This window comes from Sminthopsis crassicaudata, chromosome 2 (assembly GCF_048593235.1).
Source record: "Sminthopsis crassicaudata isolate SCR6 chromosome 2, ASM4859323v1, whole genome shotgun sequence".
NCBI classification, from domain to species: Eukaryota; Metazoa; Chordata; class Mammalia; order Dasyuromorphia; family Dasyuridae; genus Sminthopsis; species Sminthopsis crassicaudata.
Genome location: NC_133618.1, coordinates 510,119,966 through 510,143,492, shown reverse-complemented (window position 1 = coordinate 510,143,492; position 23,527 = coordinate 510,119,966). Strand labels below are relative to the sequence as shown.

General features: G+C 38.3%; 1 protein-coding gene across 4 annotated transcripts in view; it reads left to right on the top strand.

Moving 5' to 3' along the window:
- Nucleotides 1-23,527, top strand: part of KCNT1 (potassium sodium-activated channel subfamily T member 1) — a 220,413-nt gene that overhangs the window by 140,579 nt on the left and 56,307 nt on the right. For all 4 annotated transcript variants that reach the window (XM_074294123.1, XM_074294122.1, XM_074294124.1 and 1 more), the window contains 8 exons: nucleotides 4,505-4,604; nucleotides 7,906-7,965; nucleotides 12,878-12,926; nucleotides 14,172-14,231; nucleotides 16,618-16,692; nucleotides 16,813-16,896; nucleotides 19,475-19,569; nucleotides 21,049-21,229. In XM_074294123.1, the coding sequence (XP_074150224.1) occupies nucleotides 4,505-4,604; nucleotides 7,906-7,965; nucleotides 12,878-12,926; nucleotides 14,172-14,231; nucleotides 16,618-16,692; nucleotides 16,813-16,896; nucleotides 19,475-19,569; nucleotides 21,049-21,229 (704 nt within the window). The remainder of the gene's footprint in view (nucleotides 1-4,504; nucleotides 4,605-7,905; nucleotides 7,966-12,877; nucleotides 12,927-14,171; nucleotides 14,232-16,617; nucleotides 16,693-16,812; nucleotides 16,897-19,474; nucleotides 19,570-21,048; nucleotides 21,230-23,527) is intronic.

The following is a 23,527-nucleotide window of genomic DNA, read 5'->3' as shown; positions in this document are numbered from 1 at the left end:
TGCTTAGAAATCTATGTGAGAGAGACAGAGGGACAGAGACAGAAAAAAGGAAAAGAGAGGGAGAAAGAGACAGACAGGGAGAGGGAAAAAGACAGAAACAGAGAGAGATAGAGACAGGAAAAGGGAGAGAGAGGGAGAAAGAGACAGGGAGAGAGAAAGAGAGAGGGAGAGAGAAAGAGACAGGGAGAGGAAAAAAGACAGAAACAGAGAGAGAGAGAGACAGGAAAAGGGAGAGAGAGGGAGAAAAGACAGACAGGGAGAGGAAAAAAGACAGACAGAAACAGAGAGAGAGAGAGACAGGAAAAGGGAGAGAGAGGGAGAAAAGACAGACAGGGAGAGGGAAAAAGACAGACAGAAACAGAGAGAGAGAGAGACAGGAAAAGGGAGAGAGAGGGAGAAAAGACAGACAGGGAGAGGGAAAAAGACAGACAGAAACAGAGAGAGAGGGAGACAGGAAAAGGGAGAGAGAGGGAGAAAAGACAGACAGGGAGAGGGAAAAAGACAGACAGAAACAGAGAGAGAGAGAGACAGGAAAAGGGAGAGAGAGGGAGAAAGAGACAGGGAGAGAGAAAGAGACAGGGAGACAGACAGAGAAAGACAGAAACAGAGAGAGAGAGAGACAGGAAAAGGGAGAGAGAGGGAGAAAGAGACAGGGAGAGAGAAAGAGACAGGGAGACAGACAGAGACAGACAGAAACAGAGAGAGAGAGAGACAGGAAAAGGGAGAGAGAGGGAGAAAGAGACTGGGAGAGAGAAAGAGACAGGGAGACAGACAGAGACAGACAGACCAACTGATAGACAGACAGAGGGAGGGAGGGAGGGAGAGACAGACTGACAGAGAGAGGGAGGAGAGAAAGAAAAAGAGAGGGGAAGGAAGGGAAAGGAAGGGAGAGAAGGAGGGAAAAGAGGAAAAGAGAAGGAAAGAAAGGGAGAGAGAGAGGGATAGAGGAAAGGGGAAGGGGGAAGAAAGGAAAGGAGAAGAGGAAAGGGAAGAAAGGGAGTGAGAAGGAAAGAGTGAGAAAAGGAAGAAGGGAAGGAAGGAAGGAAGGAAGGAAGGAAGGAAGGAAGGAAGGAAGGAAGGAAGGAAGGAAGGAAAGGAGAAGAGGAAAGGAAAGAAAGGGAGTGAGGAGGAAAGAGGGAGAAAAGGAAGAAGGGAAGAAGGGAGGGAAGGAAGAAGAGAAGGAAGGAAGGAAGGAAGGAAGGAAGGAAGGAAGGAAGGAAGGAAGGAAGGAAGGAAGGAAGGAAGGGAGGGAGGGAGATCCTTTTAAGAAATATAGATAGACAAAACAAATTCCCTCATTGGCCATGTTCAAAATAATCTATCACTTATATATACTGAATCCATGAACTCTGTCCAAAGGTGGATAGAATGTTTCATTGTTGCACCTCTGGAATTTTTTCAGTGTAATCCTAACACCTGCTTTGTAAGCAGTTAAGGATAGAATCATAGGCATTTGGGCAAAGGATTGTAGTAATGTGACTGGTTTGGTCACCTTGATCAAGTTTCTAAAATACCTTCTAATATTGATATTTTAAGTCACCAATATCCCTCTCTGGAAAATGAAAGGATAAATCAAATGACTTTTTAGCTCTGACATCATATTGCTATGTTCTAAGATTCCCTTCAGTTCTATAGTTCTAAAATTCTATTGCTGTAGTTTTTGAATACATTATTCCTTAGACACCTAAACTCATCAGATGTACCCACATGGGGCCAAGGTGCTATCCTCTGAAGGAGATGCCGAGAGTCATTTTGGTGCAGACCAGGGATGTGCTCTTGTGGCCAAAAGATGTCTTTCTCTATGTTCAGTTGCCCTGATCCCCAGGATGCATCAGGCCAAAATACCCTCACTTAAGTTCAGGAACATGGACAAACACTCTCAAGCCTGAGATTCATAGGACCATAGGGACATTGAGTCCAATTCCTTCACTTTTCAGGTTAGGAAGATGATTTAACTTGACCAGGGCCACCCAGGAATTCAAATCCAAGGCTTCCTAACTCCCAGAACAGCATTCTATATATTATATTCTTCTGCAATTCACTAAAATTTAGCACCTAAGTCCCCACTGTCACCCCCATCTCCTACTGCAGTTGTTCAGAGAAGAAGCTGTTTCCAGTAATCCTTCCATACTTTTCAGAAGGAAGAAAGAAAAATTTATGTTAAGTATATGTGTGTTGTGGGGTGAGAGAGAGAAGGCTCTTGGGAAGAAAGATATCTTCTAATTTTCAATAAGGGCAAAGCCAGTGGTTTTCCCAGTGAATCTTGTAATTTATTGGCAATGTTTGTTTCAAGTCAAAAGCCAAGGCTGCTTTCTAGAGCTTTCAGGGACTGGTCAGAGGCTGTATTAAAAAACCGGGAGGCCTGACAAAGCATCTAGAAAACTGCCCAGCCTTTCTTTAACTAATCATAGAATTCTAGAACCAGGACAGATCACAGAGGCCAGTCACTCAAGCTTTCATTAATTCTGTGGCATCCTTCACAGGGTCACTCAGCCTCTGCTTAAATATTCCCATTGAGAGGAGGCTCATTCCCTTAAGTGACAATCCGGATTATTTTGTGGCAACTTTATTTGTTAAGATGTTCTTCTTTACATTGGCATTTCTGGACTCTTTGACCAGAAGGAGGTTCAGAAGGGGGCACAGAAAACTGTGTAAAATGGGGCACACAGCCTTAGGGTACAAGGCTAAATTTAAATATACTTTTTTTGCCTTTCCTTACTGCACTATTCTTTTTAAAATAGCTTTTTATTTTTCAAAATACATGCAAATGTAGTTTTAACATTCTCCCTTGCAAAACCTTGTGCTCCAAATTTTTCTTCCTCCTCTAGACAGTAAGTAATCCAATATAGGTTAAATATGTACAATTCTTCTAAATATATTTCCACATTTATCACGCCACACAAGAAAAATCAAATCAAAAGGGGAAAAAAAGAAAAAGAAAAAAACAAGCAAACAATCATAACAACAAAAAAGGTGAAAACACTATGTTGTACTCCAGACTCAGTCCCCATGATCCTCTTTCTGGGTACAGATAGCTCTCTCCAACACAAGTCTATTAGAATTGGCCTGAATCACCTCCTTGTTGAAAAGAGCCATGTTTAGAACAATTGATCATCACATAATCTTCTTGTTGCTATGTACAAAAACATATATTTTAAAGAAAACAAATTGCATCTAATAAAAGATTACAATCTCACATATAATTCCCTTTTATTTGTATATTGTGGGTGCACATAGGGCACCTAGGTAACACAGTGGATAAAATGTTGAGTCTGGAGTCAGGAAGACTCATTTTCCTGAGTTCAAATCTGGCCTCAGAAACCTACTAACTCTGAGCAAGTCACCTAATCCTGTTTGCTTCAATTCCTCATCTTAAAATAAGCTGGAGAAAGAAATGGCAAACCAGTTCAATTTCTTTGCCAAGAAAAAAACCCAAATGGGGTCATAGAGCATGAGACATGACAGAAATGACCAACAACAAATTAAATTCAAAATGAAAGAAGAAACAAATGGTTAAAGGATACTAAAAATAAGAATAACTCTTCTCAGAACAGTCTAATATCATTTCTATGATATTCCTCATATTTTCTGCCTTAGGGGATCAAAGCAAAAGCCAGTAAAAGTAGGACCTCTGCCAGCACATTCCAAGCATCCTGCCTCCCTCTGCTTAGGCATTGTTAGGTAGTCTTCAGCAGAGCCAATGACAAATAAGGCTCTGGAGGAGAAAGAAGAGGGCATGTCAAAACTGCTTGGGAATCATCTGCATCCTATAGCAAACCCAGAGAGATTAACAGGCTAGGAAAAATTTATAATAATATTAGCTAGCAGTTCCATAGCACTTTAAAGTTTGCAAAGCACTTTTACATATATAACCTCATTTAATCCTCATTAACAGCTCTAGAAGTAAAGTGCTATCATTTTGTCCCCATTTTGCAAAGGAGAAAAGGAAACTGAAAGAATATAAGCTGAGGACATGCTAAAACAATCCTAGCTCCCTCCAAGGATCTATCATCTTTGTGGGCCTGAGATTTACAAGATTTAAGAGACAGAAAGGACCTCAGAGATCTTCAAGTCCAATACCTTCATCATAGGTGAGATTACAGCAAGGTCAAGGATTCATCCATCCATCTATCTATCTATCTATCTATCTATCTATCTATCTATCTATCTATCTATCTATCTATCTACCAAGGTCAAGGATTCATATATATACATATATATGTGGCTACAGATGTACATATACCTTTGGGTCACCCAGTTAGGACAGTCTGAGGAAGAATTTGGACTCAGATCTTCCTGACTCCTAGTGCAGAACTCTACCCACTGTGCTATTTGGCTGCCCTAAAGAGAAAGTGTTTAAAGTGAATTTGCTTCCACTGAAGTCATTGTTAGTCCTGGAGAATCAGAACTGGGGATAGAACCTGGAGCCTTGGGCTAAATATGAACATGTATGTCAGCTGATAACACTTCCCTTCCTTCCTAATTTGTTTCTTTCCTCTTGTAGGCCTGAGGATCAGGTTGTTCAACTTTTCTCTAAAGCTGTTCACCTGTCTCTTGTACATTGTCCGAGTCCTGCTCGATGACCCAGTCCAGGGGATTGGATGGTGAGTTGTCAAGGCAACCATCTTAGTCTGTAAGAGATCCTCTTTTTAGTAATGAGGATCCATTCTGGAAATTCCCAAGTTTGCAGTGGAGTCTGTTCTTTTCTTTTGAGGATCTATTATGGATGCCCTCAGGGGATCTACTAGTCTGTGGTCATAGGGTGTAAATTTAGAAAAAGAAGGATCCTTTGAGGTCACCAGATCCAACTCCCTCATTTTACAGATAAACAAATAAAGGTCCAAAGAAATGAAACTAATCACTCAGAGTCACACAGTTATATTAACTGTATCTGAGGGGCAAAAAACCCAACTTTTCCTGACTCCTGGTCCAGCAAGCTCTGCATGACATCAAAACTGAGCCTCTAATAATGGTTTGCTAGGGGGAGGTACACTAGTTTATAAGACAGGTAGATAGTTCCATAGATCAATAGATCATAGTCAGATAGATGAATATTATATAGAAAGATAATGGATGAATTGGGATTGGAACTAATATTGTATCTACATATGTAATGTATTTATGTGGATAGATAGTCAGGTAGATATACATATCTGTATATATCAATGTAATTGATGATTTGAGATTGAAATTAATATATACACAGGCATATTATATATACACACCTATATGTTTATGAATAGGTAGGTAGATAAATATATGTTTATATAAAACATAATTGAAAACAAATATGTATATATGTATGTTTTATATGTATATATACTCTGTGTGTATGTGTGTGTATATATGTATGTATATATATATATATCAGTTCCAATCCCAACTCATCAATTACATTATATTTATTTATACATATTTATGTGCATACATGTTTCTATGCATGCATTTTGTGTGTGTGTGTATGTGTGTGTGTGTGTATTCAGATGATCTGAGTGGCTTATGATTGGGCTGGTGACTTTCAAGGACCCTGCGACTTTACCGGTTGTTGTTTTTTCCTCCCATTCTCTCCTTCACCTCTGATCTTAGAAAGGCAACGCCTCAGTCTTTCTTCAATAGTCAGACTTCAACCTCAGGTCTCAGGTGCTCCATCTCGGCAGTGACACTCATCCCCTTCCTACAGATGCTCTCAGACACTGTATTTTTGCAGATACAGCTGCTGACAGTGATTCCCCCAAGGATTAGATTTGGGGATGGGGAAGTGGGAGGAATGAATACGGTATCATCTCCCACAGCTGCACAGAAGTGCCCGTCCTAGTCCCAATTCAGCAATTTATTTGACATAAGAACTTGGGTAAGCCACTTGACCTTTTTGGATGCAGTGTTCTCATCAGCAAAAATGGGCATATCTATTTGGTACTTCCCCTCAAGAATTTTACAAGGACAAAATAATGTGCGTTGCCAGAGCTTTGAAAAATCCAAACCTCTCTAGAAAAGTAAGGTTTGATTTATATTGATTATATTTCTTTTAGGAGAGACAAGAGGTTACAGTAGTATTGATCTGGAAGAGAAAGACCTGGCTTTGAGTCCCATCTCTTGCACATATTGCCTGTGTGATCTTGGGTAAATCAATGCTCTGGTCTAATCCCTGTCTAAGACTGTAAGCTGCAGTACCTGCATTGGTAGAAATTTCCCTCTACTAGTTAAATCACATGCCCAGTCCCTTACGCTGTATTTTTATAACGGTGTTTTGAATTGCCTTCTTCCAAAAATTCCTTGGGGGAAAGAGAAGAGGAAAGAATTGCTTCTAGTGAAGGTCTGTTCTCAGCCTGTCCCTGGAAGGGCTGGGTACCACAGCCACAAAAAATGCTGTGGCTCCCCTATCACCTGCTTCACCTTCCCTCCCTACCTCTGCCAGCTTGGCTCCTTCTGAGCTCAGCTGTAGCACAGCCTCCCAAATGAGACCTTTTATGAGCCTCTCTCTAAACCCAGCCACCTGATGCAGAAAATTACTTGTCTTCTCTTTGTTTATATTTGATATCTAATTTTGTTGTATCTAATGAATTATTCTGTCTCCCTGGATAAAATGAAAGCTGCTTGAGGCTAGGTATGGTTTTGTTTTTGTCTTTGTCCTCACAGCACCTGTGGAAAGCCTACCAGTGTCACAGGTGCTTAATAAATATGGCTTGATAGATCACCCTCTCCTTCAAGTGGTTTCATCTGTCTGGAATCCAATGGGCCTTGGGGCTAGAAATCTTCTTGGAAGAGAATATGGTAGAGGCTGGAAAAAGAGGGAAGCAAAAGTCATAGCCCAGGGGGAAAGATGAGTAACAGGATCTCTCATCATAGCTCTAGATCAAGAGACCTCAGAGACCATTGAGTCAAGCCCCTTCATCTTACAGGTGGGGAAACTGAGATCCAAGAAAGCTAACTTGAACAAAACTACAAAGGAAATAAGAAAAGAGGGGGGATTTGAGCTCAGATCCTCTGACTCCTAAGCAAGTATCTATGACATCCTTTCATGCTTCTTCAAAGGTACTGATGTGATGGAATAGGAGTTAGGGTAACAAAATTTGAGTCGATCTCAGCTACTGACCCAATAACCTTAGGCCAACTTCTTTCTCTTTCTGAAGCTCAATTTCCTCATCAATAAAATAATGATCTCTGGGTTCCCTTCCAGATTTTTGAAAATATTTTAATCAAATTCTTTGAATGTATGATCATGAAAGATTTTAATAATCATGGATTCCATAAGATTGTTAATGAAGAAAGGATATAATTAAACACAAATATTTTAGGTTTAAAATCATTTTATTATAAATTTAATTACCATCAACAAAATCAATAAAAAAGAAAAAAATGAAATCACAAACTCTGAATAATTAAATTTGTTACTGATCTACATGTAAATATTAACTAATCATGATAGCTTTTTTCTGAGTTTGCATATTTTTTCATGGCTTTTTTATTTTTGTGAAATAATTATAATATAGTTAGCACTTATAAATTTTTGTCATATATGAATCACTTTATATATATTATCTGCTTTGATACCCAAAGCCATCCCTATGAGGTTGGTGCTATTATTATCATCATTTTACAGACAAAGAAACTGAGGCTGGAGAGTTTAAGTGACTTACCCAATAAGTATCTGAGGCAAGATTTGAATTCAAGATTTTCTGACTCTAATTCCAGCAGCCTATTTATTCACTGTGACTCATATCACTTTCTTGAATGTTTTGGACTCTGCATAAATTTCTTCACTTCATCTAAGATTTTAAAATATTTCTTTGCATTCTTCAACACTGGATTTTTTTTATCTTCTAAATACTCTCAACAAATGATTTTGATTTTGTTTCTTTCATTGTAATGCTCTGTCTTTCCTTTGTCTTCCATGGCTTCCCATAGCTGGGGCTGCCCCAAGCAGAACTATACAGTATTCAACCAGTCATCATCAGAGATCAATTGGTAAGTGGATGATTAGGCTTGAAAGAACAATCCCATCCCACAGCCCACCCTCGAAGAAAAGAGCTAGATGGTGTCAAGCAATGATCTTGTGTACTAGAGAAATTTGCCCAAACTTCAACCTAATTCCCTAATTATCACCAACTCTTGTGATGGAGAATGTGAAATTCTCCTAAATAAATGAATGAATTAACGTGGCAGTTTATTTTGCTTGACTATACATGTTTGTTACAAGTTTGGTTTTGTTTGGTTTTTCCAATGGAGAGAGGTAAGAAAGAAGAAAAAGAAATGCTTGTTTAATTGAAAAATGTAAAATAAAACTTTTAGAATTCACAATAATAAATTAATCAAGCAAGCAATTAACTCATATTCAGGTATTTGTGATTTTCCTTTTCAATGTAGGTTCTCTCACTGACATAGATCATATCCCTCTATGCTTAGCAGATATTATTCCAGTGTTGCTGTGGGGGGGAGGTAAAGGGGGAAAGAGGAAGAGGAGGAGAATATTGTGGGGAGGTCTGATTCTCACTAATAAATGTGAACTCTTTTAGAACAGGAACTAGTTCATCTTTTGTCTTAATATCTACCAGTACTTGATGTTCTACAAATGGTTGTTGACTTATTGATTATCTCTCCCAACCTTAATTAGGTTGGCCTTCATGATGTACAATCTGTTGGCAGCCTCATACTTGAACCCTTTTCAGCTCAAGAGCAAGAGTCTGTACCTTTCCATAATAGCATTTGGAAATCTGGTGTCAGCTCTTAAACACAACATATTAAAGCTGAACTCTAATAGAATAATTAATTTATCTTATGCTACCTTACTATTAATGTTTTTTTCTCCTTTTTTTCCATCAAGATCTTTTACTAACAAAACATAGGAATGAAAATAATGCAGGGATTTTATTCCTTGGGCTCTTGGAAACGTTGTAACCCAGAGAGTGATTTCCTCTCTGGAAGAACACATAGCTGAACCGGCAGTCCCATCTTACATCAGACCCTCTGAAAGCTTGGTGAGATTAGATGAAGTATAAATACCTTGGTTAATTTCCAATTTAAAAAAAAATGGCTCTACTTGAAAATAGTTCCCATCTGCCTGTCTATTCTTACCAAAACTTCAGAGATTCAGGAAGCTACTAATTAGATCACTGCAGTCAGGATGAGTTTCATACGGAGAAAATTGCATCTCAGAAACAAGTGGGTAGAATGTGAATAAATAATTATATATATAAGGGGGTGTATCTTTGGAAATATTCTTGGAATTGCTAAGAAATGATTACTCCGAAACTGCCGGGATGCTGATGCTTTGACTTCAATAACTTCAACACCCAAATTTGTTAGCAAAGCACAACTTAGAGAAGAGCTAGGTACACATAGATCAGTGGCTTGGCCATTCACAGCTCTGAAGCATAAAGCCTGCCTCCCCACCTCTTAGCAGAGAGACAATGAATTAGAGGTGAAGCATTAGTCATACATTTTTAAACTCTTATCAATAAAACACAAATGTGTTCTACTTAATTACACTTATTTGTTACAAAAGAAAACTCTGTGCCAGGAGTCAAGGAGAAAACTGGGGGCAAAGTGGGAGGAAGTAATAGGAAAAAAAAAAAAAGAAGAAGAAAAGAGCATCATCTAAACATTTCTTAAAATGCACAGAAAAGATTAGAAAAAAGTTTAGAAGTAGATCAGAGAAGCAAGGCAATGCTGGTATTAACCTGAAATTTAATATAGAAAATCATATGTACTTAGTTTATGAAATAAGTTATATTAATTGATTCAAGGTTTCATAAAAAGTTCTTTTTTCTAACCTGATTTGTACATGGAAATGTTAGTGTTTTCTGGTCAGTAATTTTAAAATGCTTATTTTTTTAAAAGTAGGTACATATTTCACATGGTATTTTAATCCATGATAAGGGAGATAAGGAATAAGGGAGAGAACCTAGGACTTAAAAATTTTTAAAACAAATGTAAAAAAATTGTGTTTTGAGTGTTACTGGGGGAAAATATTAAATAAATAAAATAAAATAATTTTAAAAGACGGTACATACTGTCATGGTTAGTTGCAGAGCTGAAGGGGAAAAAAGAAAGACTATTCAACTGGCTCAAACCTTCTTCTTATAGGAGAGAAATCAAAGCATTCCAAGCTGGAGGCTTCTACCATGGAGGATTGAGTAGCCAAGAGCCAAGCCCTCCAAGTTGACAAACAAGATCAGGGCCAACAAGAGCTTATTCCTCCACATCCACATTATTTCTCTCTCTCCCTTAGTCATGTCCATTCCTCAGTTTACCTTAGTATCACAAACCACCTCTTCTGTCATTTCTGCCCAATCAACTTAGAAGCCACAAGACAAATGTCCCTATCACTATGGCTATTGAACAACTGATTTAGAGCTGAAAGGCCTTGGCCAAGTCCAACCCCTCTCATGTTGTAGATGAAGAAATGGAAATCCATAGAGTATAAGAAACCTATCTAAGATCACACTGAGACGAAGTGATAAAGATAGGGTTTGACAAGAAAATGGTATTTACACACATGTATTGTATCTAGGTTATACTGTAACACATGTAAAATGTATGGGATTGCCTGTCATCGGGGGCAGGAAGTAGAGGGAGAGGAGGATAATTTGGAAAAATGAATACAAGGGATAATATTATAAATATATATATATATATATATATATAATAATAAATTTAAAAAAAAAGATAGGGTTTGAATCCATATACTGTCACCTTAAAGCTCTTGCCACTCAACACATTCCTACTGGGCAAAACATCACTAGATGTGGAAGATGGCACATGTTATCAGACTTATCAATGAGTAAACTGATTTTGCTGAACTATTTTGCACTCTCCTTTCTTCTCTTTTTCTTCTTCCTTCTCTTCTTCCTTTTCCTCCTCCTCTTCTTTTTCCTTCTTCTTTCTTCTTTCTTCTGTCTCTCCTCTTTCTGTCTATCTTTCTGTTTTTCTTTTTTAGTCTTTGTTACAAGGGGAGACTTATGGGAGATATATGTTAAGAAATTGACAGCTCAGTGTAAGAGACTAATGAGCCTGGAGTAAGAAAGACCTTAGTTCAAATCTGACTAGCTAGTAATAACTATCACTGCATATAAAATTAGGGGGTTGCACTAGTTAGACTCGGAGGTCCTCCTCAGCTTTTACTTCTGTAGTCCTAGGATCCTATCAATGAACTATCACCTGGATGCTCAAGGATCATATTTCAACCAACATGCTCTCTAAATTTGTATTTTTAAATTCTCTAACATAGTACTTTCAGAAGAAGGAGAAAAGGTGCCCAGAAATTAAATGAAAGTATATCATAACTTGGACACTATTCAATTTAATCACTCAATTTTTCCATTTCTCCTCGAGAAACCACTTGTTCTCTGGCATAATGCAGCCTTTCAATCCCTGAACAGAATATTCCTGAAAGCCAGCTCTCTCTGACAGCCCACTTCATTGGAAAAATGAGGAAGGCAATTATCTGCCAAGAGGTTAGAGATTTCAAAATGTTCAAGGCTAGTCTGCCTATCTAAACAGCTGATCTATTTTGCTGGCTATAGGCCTTGTGAGAAGTTTGTTTTGTTTTGCTTTTAAGTGGGGCTTGCTTTAGCTTCTACACTGTCATCCATGACTCTGCTGTCAGACATTTCTGAGCTCAGGTCTCATAGATCTCAGTTATTGGACCTTCCTTCCTTGTCAGCTCTCCCTTGAGGAAACACCAAATTGCCCTTCGCTGTTACTTGCCTGTCTTCCTGAGGTAATGCAAAGTTACCAACATAGAAAAGCTCCTTACCATACTGCCCTGCAAGGACAGGAAGGAAACCCAAAACAAGCCAAAAACATAGAATCTCAGAACTAGACAAGCCTCAAAGATGATCTGGTCCAACTCATCATTTCTGACAAGAAATTGCAATCAATCCAACAAGCATTTATTAAGCACCCATAATTTGCAAGGTTCTGAAAATACAGAGACAAAAGTGAAAACCATTTCTGACTGAATGAGTTTGCATTCTACCAGAATTCCCTCAACATGAGCAAAGAACTTACTACTCCCTCAGAGAGCTTATCCCAATTTTTGGTCAGTTAGGAAATTTTAGGAAGTTTTCTAGTGTGTTAAGCAAAATCCTCTTCTGGAAAGATTGGCCCAACGTCTTCAACAATGATCTTGGAAAACTCTTCCTTCCTGGATAGTGCAAAGATAATCTGCCATGAGGAATGAAAATATACTTTGAAGCTATGAAATCTTAATTGATGATGCTTGCTAGGGTGTGGCGGACTACAGAGATAATGATTCTGGAAACTTGTACATATATAGGTGCTTAATAAATGTTTATTGAATACAAAATGAATGAGTGAAAAAGCACTTGTTGTAGTGCTTATATGTGCAAAGCAATGAGGATACAAATAAAAATAGAAGACATCCCTGTTCTCAAGGAGTTTCATTCTAATGAGGGAGACAATACATATATGAGATTTCAGCTGCTAGTCAGATGAAAAGGTCTTATGGTCCTTAGTATATTGACAAAGTGATGGTAAAGAATTCTCTTTAATGTCATTTTTCAAAAATGATCCCGTTTCTGATGTTGAGCCATTTGACAGTTACAGATTTTGCTGATCAGAACTGTATTCTCTGGGTCTTCAGGAGTCTAGTAACTACAAAAACAGGTGCCAAGCCATATTTCCATGAGGATTGCTTCCCAAGAGAGTTTCTGCCAGGGCTGGACTAAAAGCAGAACCAGCAATCCTGGGGTACCAGTACTCCCAAGACCCTTGGACTTGAATTACCTGCCTGTCTATGGCAGATGATCAGCAATTGGTGTTTATGGTTGCAAGAAAGGTGGGATAAAAGGAATGCAATAATACCTGGGGTTTTTATCTGTCTTACAGTTGTTTTTTAATTTTTTTCTCTCTCCAGGGCCCCTATTTTGTGGGTAGAGAGGAAAATGACGCTCTGGGCACTTCAGGTGAGTGGCTATAATTCAGAAGTCTTCTGCAGAGGTTCTTTGCCTAAGATTTCAGAAAGTCCCTCTAAATAAGTTCTCTGAACTTGCCAAGTTGAAGAATACCCAGACAAACAAGTGTTGTTTTTGATGGCATTCTATTTCTATGTGGACATTCAAAAAAGTTTGATATTAAAGTAATGATTAATTTAGGAGGTAGCAGGAAAACCCACTCCCAAACTCCAAATATCTTCTGATGATTTTCACAGTGCCTAAAATTCAAAAATTATAATGTCATATGTCACATCAGAAGTTTTTTCAAGCTCCATTATTTCCTATTAACCTTTCTATAACTAACCTGGCCTTAGGATTCCAACAATGCCTTCCTTTTTCATTAGGCATGAGCATTGGCTCTGTCACACCACTTTCTTCTGTATCCCTCCCCTCCACCTTTCATTTAATCAATATTTCTTTTGCTACTATGAAGAGTATGGCTGTCAAATTTTTTATGGATCTTAGTTGTAGGCTATCAGGGCAGAAGCTCTTTTCCCTGTCACTATTCCTTGGGACTGCCTTCTAATGCCCTATCCCTTTGATATTTCTACTCCATTCTTTCTCAGCAGTTCCACTGTATTGTTTGGGACTCCCTCGTATTGTATGCCCTCTTTCCTTCCCCTTTATTTTGAATATATTTATAATTATATTGTCTTGTTTCTCACCAATAGACTATAAGCTTCCAGAGGGCAGGGACCTTTTTGTTTTGTTTTTATGAATACCCATCCTACACACATACACACACACACACACACACACACACACACACACACACACACACACACACATAGCCTAGCATACTGCCCAGTGGTTAATAAATACTTATTGAATGGAATGGAAGTACAAACATTCCTGAAAAGAATGATACCTTAAACCTATGGAGGTAATAACCCTAGTTAAGTTTGTGCTTAGGTCCTACAAACAAGTATTCAAGAACTTCAGAAAAGACTCAAAAGGGTAAAAAGCAGAGCAACAAAGAGAATCTTCACCGACTTTAGAATTTGGTCTGGGATCATTCCTATTATCTCATTGCCTCCTTTTTTTGAGGATTTCTGAGTCAAAAACTATCCTTATATATTGTGGTCTATATTCTTTCCTTTCCCAAGCCCTGTCCTTCTTCTTCCAAGTTTTGGCTAGAGAAAGGTTTTGGTTCCACCACAGTTTTTCCTTCATCTTATCCAAGAGACTCAATGTCCACCCTTTGTTCTTTTTTAGGTCATTGTAGCATTAATAAGTTTTCTTGAGACAATGCTCCTCATCTATCTCAGTTACAAGGTAAGCTCACTCCTGGTCTTGGAAGTCTAGAGGAGAGAGGAATAATATAATACTATTTGTTTATGTCCTTCTTTCCTCCCTTGTCTTTCTTTTTTTTCTTTCTTAGAAGGAAACAGTAAACAGAGAAGAAATGTCCTTAGACAAAGAACATAGGATCTTCTGATCACTTGGGAACAGCTGAAAGGAACTCTGTCCTTAACAATAATAACTAATGTTTATGTAGTAAATGTTAAATTTTCTATAAGTTTTAAAACTGGAAGAAGCCTTAAAGACCATCAAAAGCAACTCCCTCATTTTACAGAGGAGGAAACCCAGGTTGAAATAGTTAAAGTCCTTTGTCCATGGTCACATAGCTACACTGAGGAAGAATTTGAATTCAGATTTCACAGACTGAAAGCATAAGCAGTGTTCTGTTTACTTCCCTGCTTCCTTTATTTATTTATTTATTTTTACCTTTTAACATTTTGTGTTCTTAGAGCTCCAATTTCTTTGCACCCCATTTTATTGTCTTGATTTTTTTTTATCTTTGGGAGAGAAGATGGTGTTCATATTTAAGATGATTTGGTGATTTCTAATATTCTGACTCCCCAGGCTGCACTCAGTTACAAATGTCAGCTTCTTAAAGTCAGATTTCTGAAAACCCTGAGCTCTCCTTAGAGATGCTGCTCCTGTTTACACCTCAAGAAGATGTACACAGATTCATTTCCTGATACTTTCAACAGAAGATATTCTGAAATAGCATAAGCTAGATTCCTTTTATTTCCCTGTGTTTATTTAGAAAGCAAAATTCTCTATCTAAGAGTAGGCCTATAGATAGTTTAGGATAAATAGTATTTCTATCCAATTATCTTTTTTTCCCTTTTCCCATGTCCCTTTATTCCCTCCCTCTTTCTTTTTGCCTCCTCCTATTCCTCCCCCTGTTTTTTCTTTCCTTCCCCCTGAATTCTCTCTCTTTCCCTTCTCTTCCTTTCTACTCCTTTCTCTCTTTCTTCTCTTTTTAGAGAAGACATGAACCAAGGTACAGTTTTATCTATGAACAGGAGTATCTGAGTTGCTGTTTCCCAAATGGTTGCCCTGTGCTCATGGTTTTTGGGGAGATCATGTGATCCTTTATTCTATCATTCCAGACTCCTGGCTGTGAACTAGGAGAAGCTGGGTTTTCTCCCTGTCATTAGACTGTCCCTAACATGAGCTTGGGCATTCAGGGCAATCCTCATCCTGGTTCCTGACTTTGTACAAATGCCTCCTCTCTCACATAGAAGTGGGAGCCAGGGAGCTTTGGGGCAGGCTGATGATAATCTACTTATTCAGTACTAGAAATCAGCTCTAGGGTTAAGAATTGACAGTTAAGAGACCTAATTCAAAACAAAATATGTGGTAGGAAAGAACATGGCTCTAATTTTACCCTTGCCAAGATGGTCACCCATGACAAGACTGAACTTGAGAAAAGATTATAGAAAGCTACTCCATTCTTTTCCTTTGGATTGATAATAATTTATTAGATGTCAGGAGAAGAGAAGGAGTAAAAAATGTAATATGATTTGGTTTAATTAGTTCTACGATCTCTATAATGACTATGTCAATACAATTATATGTGTTAACGTATACCTCATATCATATTACTTGCTAACTTGGGCAGGGGAAAAGGAAGGGAGGAAAAGAGAAGAAAAAAATTGGGGACTCAAAATCTTACAAAAATGAATGTTAAAAGTCATCTTTACATGTAAGTAGAAAATTATTATACTATTAAAATAAAATTTTAAAAGAGAAAAAATAATTATATGTATTAAATAGTAATTTCTTCAAGTATTTGGAAATTCTTTTACAGGAAGAGCTTGTAGTGTCTACTGTTCCTCCCCCTTCCTTCTATTTTCCCTTTTTCTCTCACCCCTTATTTCTCCTCCCTTCAATGTTTCTCTTCCCTTTCTTCATCTCCTCTTCCCCTTCCTGTCTTACTCTCCTTATGGTTTTCTTTCTCTCTTTTATCCCTTCAACAGATCTTTTATCTTCTTTCTCCCACTAGTTCTGCCTCCTCTCTCCCTTCTATCCTTCTCCTTTCTTTTTCCCTTTCTTATCTTCATGTCTCTCTTTCTTTCTTCCCCTTCCTTTGTTTCTCTATTGCCTTTCTCTGACCCCATTTCTTCTCCACATTTCTCCTCACATCTCTCCACCTTTTTTCCTTCTTTTATTCCCATCTTCTCTTTTCTTCTCCTCTTCTAATGTCCCATTCTTGTTTCCATACTGCTCCAACTGCTTTCCTTTTACCATCCCTCTCAGTGTCTAACTTTCCTTTCCCATGCTTCACTCCCTACTTTTTTCTTCTTCATCATTCCTTCACTCCCTCTCTGGAATTTTTTCTAATCTATTTTACTGTTTGACTACACAGGGAAACATTTGGGAACAGATCTTCCGAGTTTCTTTCATCTTGGAAATGATCAACACAGTACCATTTATCATCACGGTAAATAAAAGCATTGGATCATCCGTTCTATAAAGGAGGGATTTCTGATCTGGGTATCCATCTTCTGGGGGATTACCCCAGAGAGCTTCATCCCAAATGCTGCTGTCTACTGTTTCTTAGATTTTCTGGCCTCCCCTGCGGAATTTGTTCATTCCAGTTTTTCTGAACTGCTGGCTGGCCAAGTATGCTTTGGAGAACATGATTGTAAGTAACCAGAGACTAAATAAATTGTGGGTTTGGGTTATAGCAAATCTGGTGGCCCATCTGTCTCCTTTCTACTGTTAGGTGTGTGTGTGTGTGTGTGTGTGTGTGTGTGTGTGTGTGTGTGTGTGTGTGAGAGAGAGAGAGAGAGAGAGAGAGAGAGAGAGAGAGAGAGAGAGAGAGAGAAACAGACACAGACAGAGACAGAGAGACAGACAGAGACAGAAACAGAGAGTGATTTTTTTTTCTCCCCCAAAGATATCTTTGGGAAGAACCAGGAAGTCTCAGCTATGTACAATCTAGCTTATTTGTACCAAATCTTACTTGAGTAAAATTACTATCTATTCAACATAGATAGTAACCCTTTGCTGGGTCTTACTTTACTTCAATCCAATAAAAGTTGGCAGGACTTTAAGCTAAAAGACTTCATTGCCTCTCAGGGGAATTATAAAAGTCAATCCATTTAGAGAGGCCCTCTCTGCTATATGTTGGTGATTTGCAGTCAACAAAGCAATGCTATGCACCTGTGAGAGGGAATTCAGAATTCAGAGATTTCTCAGTTGGATGGGACTGGAAGGACAGGAACGAAAATGATATATCTCAGTTCTTCCTGAATCCAGTTCTCACATATCCAAAAGCAGTTCCCCCAACCTCTATCTTTTAGAATTTTTGTTTCCTTCAAACCTATGTTCCAGCACAATCTTCTACAGGAAATTTTTTGATTTCCCCAGTTGCTAGTACCTTTTCCACCAAAATATTCATATTGTATACATATTTATGTATATATTTCTCCCCCCACCATATGTTGAAAATTCTCTGAAAGCAGGGCTGTTTCATTTCTGCCTTTGCATCTAGCTTTTACCCTGACACATTGTAAGCAATTAAAAAATGCTTATTGGTTGATTGATAACTAGAAATTCAGAGTCCAAAAAAAAAAGGAAGTTACAGTACTGCTGTCCTTTGCCTTAATCATATTCTGTGTTCAATTCTGGAAGCATTTTGTCAGGAAAATTAATTCCAAAAGGGGATTATCAAGATGGCAAGGATTCAAAACTTTATCAAAGGAGAATCAATGACTGAAGCTGTGTACATTTAAACTAGAGATTAGGAGAATTGGGAGGAGCATAATAATTCACTTAGAGTCTTTAAAAGGCTATCATGGGCTTTTCCTACTTGCATCCAGAGGGAAAAGGTAGGATCAGTCAGTAACAATTATAGAGACACAGAAATCTGTTCTCTGTAAGGAAGAACTTTCTAAAAATTTGATCTATACATAAATGAGATATGTTATTTACTACTTAGTGATCTCCCTATTGGATTATGTTTAATCCATTAGATTTGTTTATTGGATTATTTGGATATGTGTATCCAAATATTGGATATGTTTAAGGAGGCTAGACAGAGAATAGTCTTTTACTGTGTTGGTGGGTAAGTTAAATAAACTCTGAGCTTCCTTTCAACACTGATATGATATGACTCCAAGTTAAGTAATTAAACAACAATTCCCAGCATTTGTTTACAGTTTATAAAACGTTTTACATCATTGTCTCCTTTGAGCAAGCTAACTGATTAGTTCAAGGCCTCATTTCAAATCTTAGGCATAAGTAAGAAATGAAGCCCCAAGGTATGGACTCCCAACCTCCAAAAGCAATTCTGCTGCTTCCTCCTTCTTCCTCCCCCAGAGGCCATGGGAAAGATGTGGAGTCTAATTGCTGTTTTAAACCATAGAAACAGAGGCTGTGTCTGCTCTCCCTGACTGGTTTGTGGGTGAGGAAAGTGAATTCAATCAGACAATTTGTTTCATAAACAACAGATGATCCCTAAGGTCCCTTCCAGCTCCAGCAGTCTGTAAATCCGAATTCAACAGAGCAACTGGGTATTTTTAAATGACTAATTGAATCCATTCAAATAGCTGGTTATTTTTAAAACAAAAAGTTGAATGCAGTCAGTCAACTTGCTAATAATTGGTTTGTAGCCCTAGCCAATTATTATTAAAGATTTATTTTCAAAATAGCCAGTTGTTTTAATCCAAATTTGTGTGCTTGAATTTGAGGCTCTGAGATCCTGTTTGTGGCTCTGTATATCTTTCTCTGTATTGGTTATGACCATGTGTATCTTAGAGAATTGTACCTATACCTGTAGCTATATGATCTTATATGTGTATGGGTCTGAGGGTGCGAGTACCATCCTATCTGTAATACTCTTTCCTTATCATAGATCGGAATTCTCACCATTTTAGGGTCCAATTCAAGGGTATTCTCTTCCGTGAAGTCATCCTAAAATACTCGGGCCTTTAACCTTCCCTGTTCTTGCTACCTGTCCTGTGCTTTGAGGCCCCTAATTAGGTTAGATCAGCCGAGCACTTCCATTCTGCTTTATTTATCTCATTGTCTAAGTGGCTTGTCACCCATTCAAGCAAAGTAAACTCTCAAGGGCAATCTTCTCTTTTCTCTCCTATCCTACCCATAGTTCCTGGCTGTATACTAAGCACACTGTAACAATAACTGCAAGTTAATCCAGACGGAGCTAAGCCGGTTCCTTTTTTCTGCCTCCTTCTTATGGTAACCCTGTCTCTCCACAGAATGACTTCCACAGGGCCATCCTAAGGACTCAGTCTGCCATGTTTAACCAAGTTCTGATCCTCTTCTGCACTCTCTTGTGCCTCCTTTTTACTGGGTAAGTATCTTCTGAGCTTTAACCATTGGACGAATCTTTGCAGCTCTGTAGCACCTGTGGGTTTATGACTCGTGCCAGACTTCTATCTACCTTAAAACCTCTCCTGTTTATAAGGGCAAAGTATTAGATTGAAGTAGGGTAATGTAGTAGAGAGGCGAAGGCAAGGAGAAGGAAGGAAATTGGGCTCTGATACATAAAGGATCACTTTTAGATATTTGCATGAGAGGTCGAAAGATGTTAGAATTCTGCTACTTGATAGATTTACTGCAGGCAAATCACTTGGACTCTCTGGGATGTTTCCTCATCTGTAAAATTAAGGGAGGCAGAAGAGGCTAATGGCAAGAAATTTAGAGTGTACATCTAGCCTTTTACAATACCATTGTTTTCTTTTTTTCACAGACTATGAATCTTTCTTATTATGTCTAACATAAGCAAGAGGATCACAGCAATTAGAGATTATAGAGATGGATTGGACTCTAGAGATTATCCGGTTCAGGACTTCTTATACTTTTTCCATTCATGACCCCTTTTAGTTAGAGAAATTTTTACATGACCCTATGTGTATGTGGATGTAAAATAAATATACAAATCAAACATTTACTGATAATAGATCATAAGGAAATTTATTTTAAAACAATTCTTTGGTATACATATAAATTTACCATTTATTAAAGACAAAAGCAAATTTGCATACTAGTTGCACTTGTTTTTTTTTTACATATCTTGATCTGGTCTAATCCATTACTATTTTATGGGTGCAAAAACTGAGGCCCAGTTTGGGGCATGTAACTGAGAGGAAGTTTCATGCCCAGGGTTTCTGAGATAATAAAAGTCATGATGAAAACTCATGCTCTGTGACAGCCAGTCCATAGCCTTGTTTTAATCACTTTCTCCAAGCCCTTTCTATTTTCAAACCCTGTTCAGACTAGTCAATTACTAATCTCAATTTTTATTGCATCTTTTAGCTGGAAAGAGATAGATGTATAACTCTCCTAAACATATTTGGTTTGTTTGAGAATAATAACCAAGAAATCCTTTTCAAGCATCTGGAAAAACATTTTAATTTCTACAGTGTATATGAACTGTATAATGCTAATTATGAAAGGTTCTCTTTAAAGTTTCTGAAAAGCACTAAGCTCTGTTCTTCCTGATCTCTGGTAACTATGTACCTCCAAAATTAGTGTGAATTGGTACATTTTCCCAAGGTTTCCTTTGTTTAGACTATGCTTCTCACTACTGGTGTGGCCTTGGACAAGTCACCTAATACCTCACGGATTTAGTTTCCCCATCTGTTAAAACAAGTAACTGGACTACATGACTTCTGGCCAGTTCTAAATGCTGTGATCCCTATTTTCTGGTACCCAGAAGGTAGTCAGGAACGTGTTCAGGGTGTTTCCTGCTGGGGTCACATTCAAGAATTCATCCCTTACTTCTACTATCCTCCTAAATCCATTTTCATCCTCTACTTAATCTTTACAGGACCTGTGGTATTCAGCACCTGGAGAGAGCCGGGGACAATCTCTCTCTCCTCAAGTCTTTTTATTTCTGCATTGTCACTTTCTCTACTGTGGGCTATGGAGATGTAACTCCCAAAATATGGCCATCTCAGCTCCTGGTGGTCATTATGATCTGTGTGGCCTTAGTTGTCCTCCCACTCCAGGTAAGTTCCCTACCCAAAGGGGACATATTCATATGTTTACTAGTCAACAAATATTTATTAAGCACTTGCTAGGGTAGAGTGGCTAGAGTGCTGAGCCCAAGTCAGGAAGACCCACATCCCAAGTTCAAATCTGGCTTCAGATACTATCTGGGTCACCCTGAGCAAGTCACTTAATCCTGTTTACCTCAGTTTCCTCATCTGTAGAATGAACAGGAAAAGGAAATGGTATTTCATTTCAGTATCTTTGCCAAGAAAATCCCAAATGGGATCACAAAGAATTGGAAACTACTGAAGAAGGAAAAAAAAGAACAAAAAATATACCAGATACAGTCCCAAGCTTTGGGAACACAAAGAAAGACAAAAAAACAAGCCCTTCTCTCAAGGATTCACAGTCTAATAGGGGAAACAAAATGGGGGGGGGAGCAACTAAATACAAACTTTATAAAGGATGAAATAAAATCAATAAAGAAAAAATACTATTATTGAGGGGAATTGTGATAGATTGATTTTGGAAGATGGGATTTTAGCTGAGATGTGAAGGAAGCCAGTGAAACTAGAAGACAGAACTGAAAAAGAAGAAAATTCCCAGCATGAGGGACAGCCCCTGGACATGCTCGGATTTGAGAGATGGAATGTCTTGTGCAAGGAGGAACAAGTTGGCCAGTGTCACTGGACTGCAGAGTACAAGGAGAAGAGCAAAGTGTAAGAAGCCTGAAATGGTAAAGGGGGGTCAGGTTATAAAAGTTAAAAGTCAAACATATGGCTTTTATATTTGATCCTGGAGGTAATAAGGAGCCATGAGAGTTTGTTGAATGAGAAGTTGAGAGGAAGGGTGACTGAGTAGAAGACAGAGTGGGGAGAGACCCGAAGCAGGAAGGCAATAGCAATTATTCAAAAATGAGACAAGGAGGACCTGCAGCAAGCTGGTGGCAGAGTCAGGCTGGTGGCAGCGTCACAGAGAAGGGGTTGTGTATGAGAGAGGCCCTGAAAGTGGAATGGACTGGACATGGCAACAGAATCAATGGGGAGAACCAGCCTGGTGTGGGAGGATGGTGCCTCAGAGCCATAGGAAAGTTAGGAAGAGGGCTTGGAGAAGACGCACAATCAGTTCAGTTTTGAATGTGATGAGTTAAAAATGTCTACTAAACACACTTTGTTTATCAGAAGACAGACTCCATAGGAGTCACACTCCATCAGTCAGTCAATAAGCATTACGACGTGCTAGACATCATGATAAGTTGTAAGATCAGAAAGACTGAACTAGATGGAGTCTCAGCTAGTTATGTGGCCTTAGGCAAAACAGGCCTCAGTTTCTCCTTCTGCACAAAGAGGGCTTTGGACTAGATGGTCTATAAGGTCTCTAACTAACATTCTGTGGTACTGCACTGGATCATTCAGGAGACTTGGCTTTTCATCCTGGCTCAGTCATTTACTGCTTGGATCCCTTTACCTTTCTCTACCTTGCTTTCCTTATGTTTAAAATGGAGGTAGTAATACCTATCTTGCCTTGCTCTGCCTTCCCTGATTTCCTCCAATTTCTAGCTAAAATCCCAACTTTTATAGGAAGTCTTTCTCAATCGCCCTTAATCTAGCATCTTTCATCTCTTGATTATTTCTAATATAGCCTATATATAAATTGTATATAATCATTTTCATGTTTTCTTCTCCATTGCCCCATGAGCGCCTCGAGAGTAGGAACTGTCTTTTGCCTTTTCTTTGTATTCTAGCATTCAACACAATCTCTGGCAACTAGTAGGTGCTTAATAAATTTTTGATGACTGACTGACTGCCCTCACAATGTCTTATGACTACATAAATGTGATGTATATAACAGCCCTCCTTTAGACTTAGACTTCAACCAAAGCTTTCCCCAAGGAAAACTTATCTCAGCATATTATATTCACATCATAACAGAATCTTGGAGTTGGAAGGGAACTCACAGTCACTTAATCCAACCAGTAATTGGCCCAAAGTCCCTTCTATAATTTCTCCAATAAGTTGTCATCCATTTGAATTCTTACTCCTTCTCCCTTTTTTTAAAGTATACTGTATTTTAGGCACTTAATTATGTCAAATGAAAATTAAAAGCCCCATTATTCTTCTTACTGTCTCTCATATGTGTCTTATTTATTCTTCCTCTAACACTTGTCCTCACACTATTCTTCCCTCTATTCAATTCAGTTCAGTTAAACATTGAATAAGCACCCAACTATGTGCAGAGACCTGGTTTAGGAAATGTTATAAAAACAAAAGTAAAATGTCACAACTACATGTCTGCTCCTTGTCAGGGGATAACCT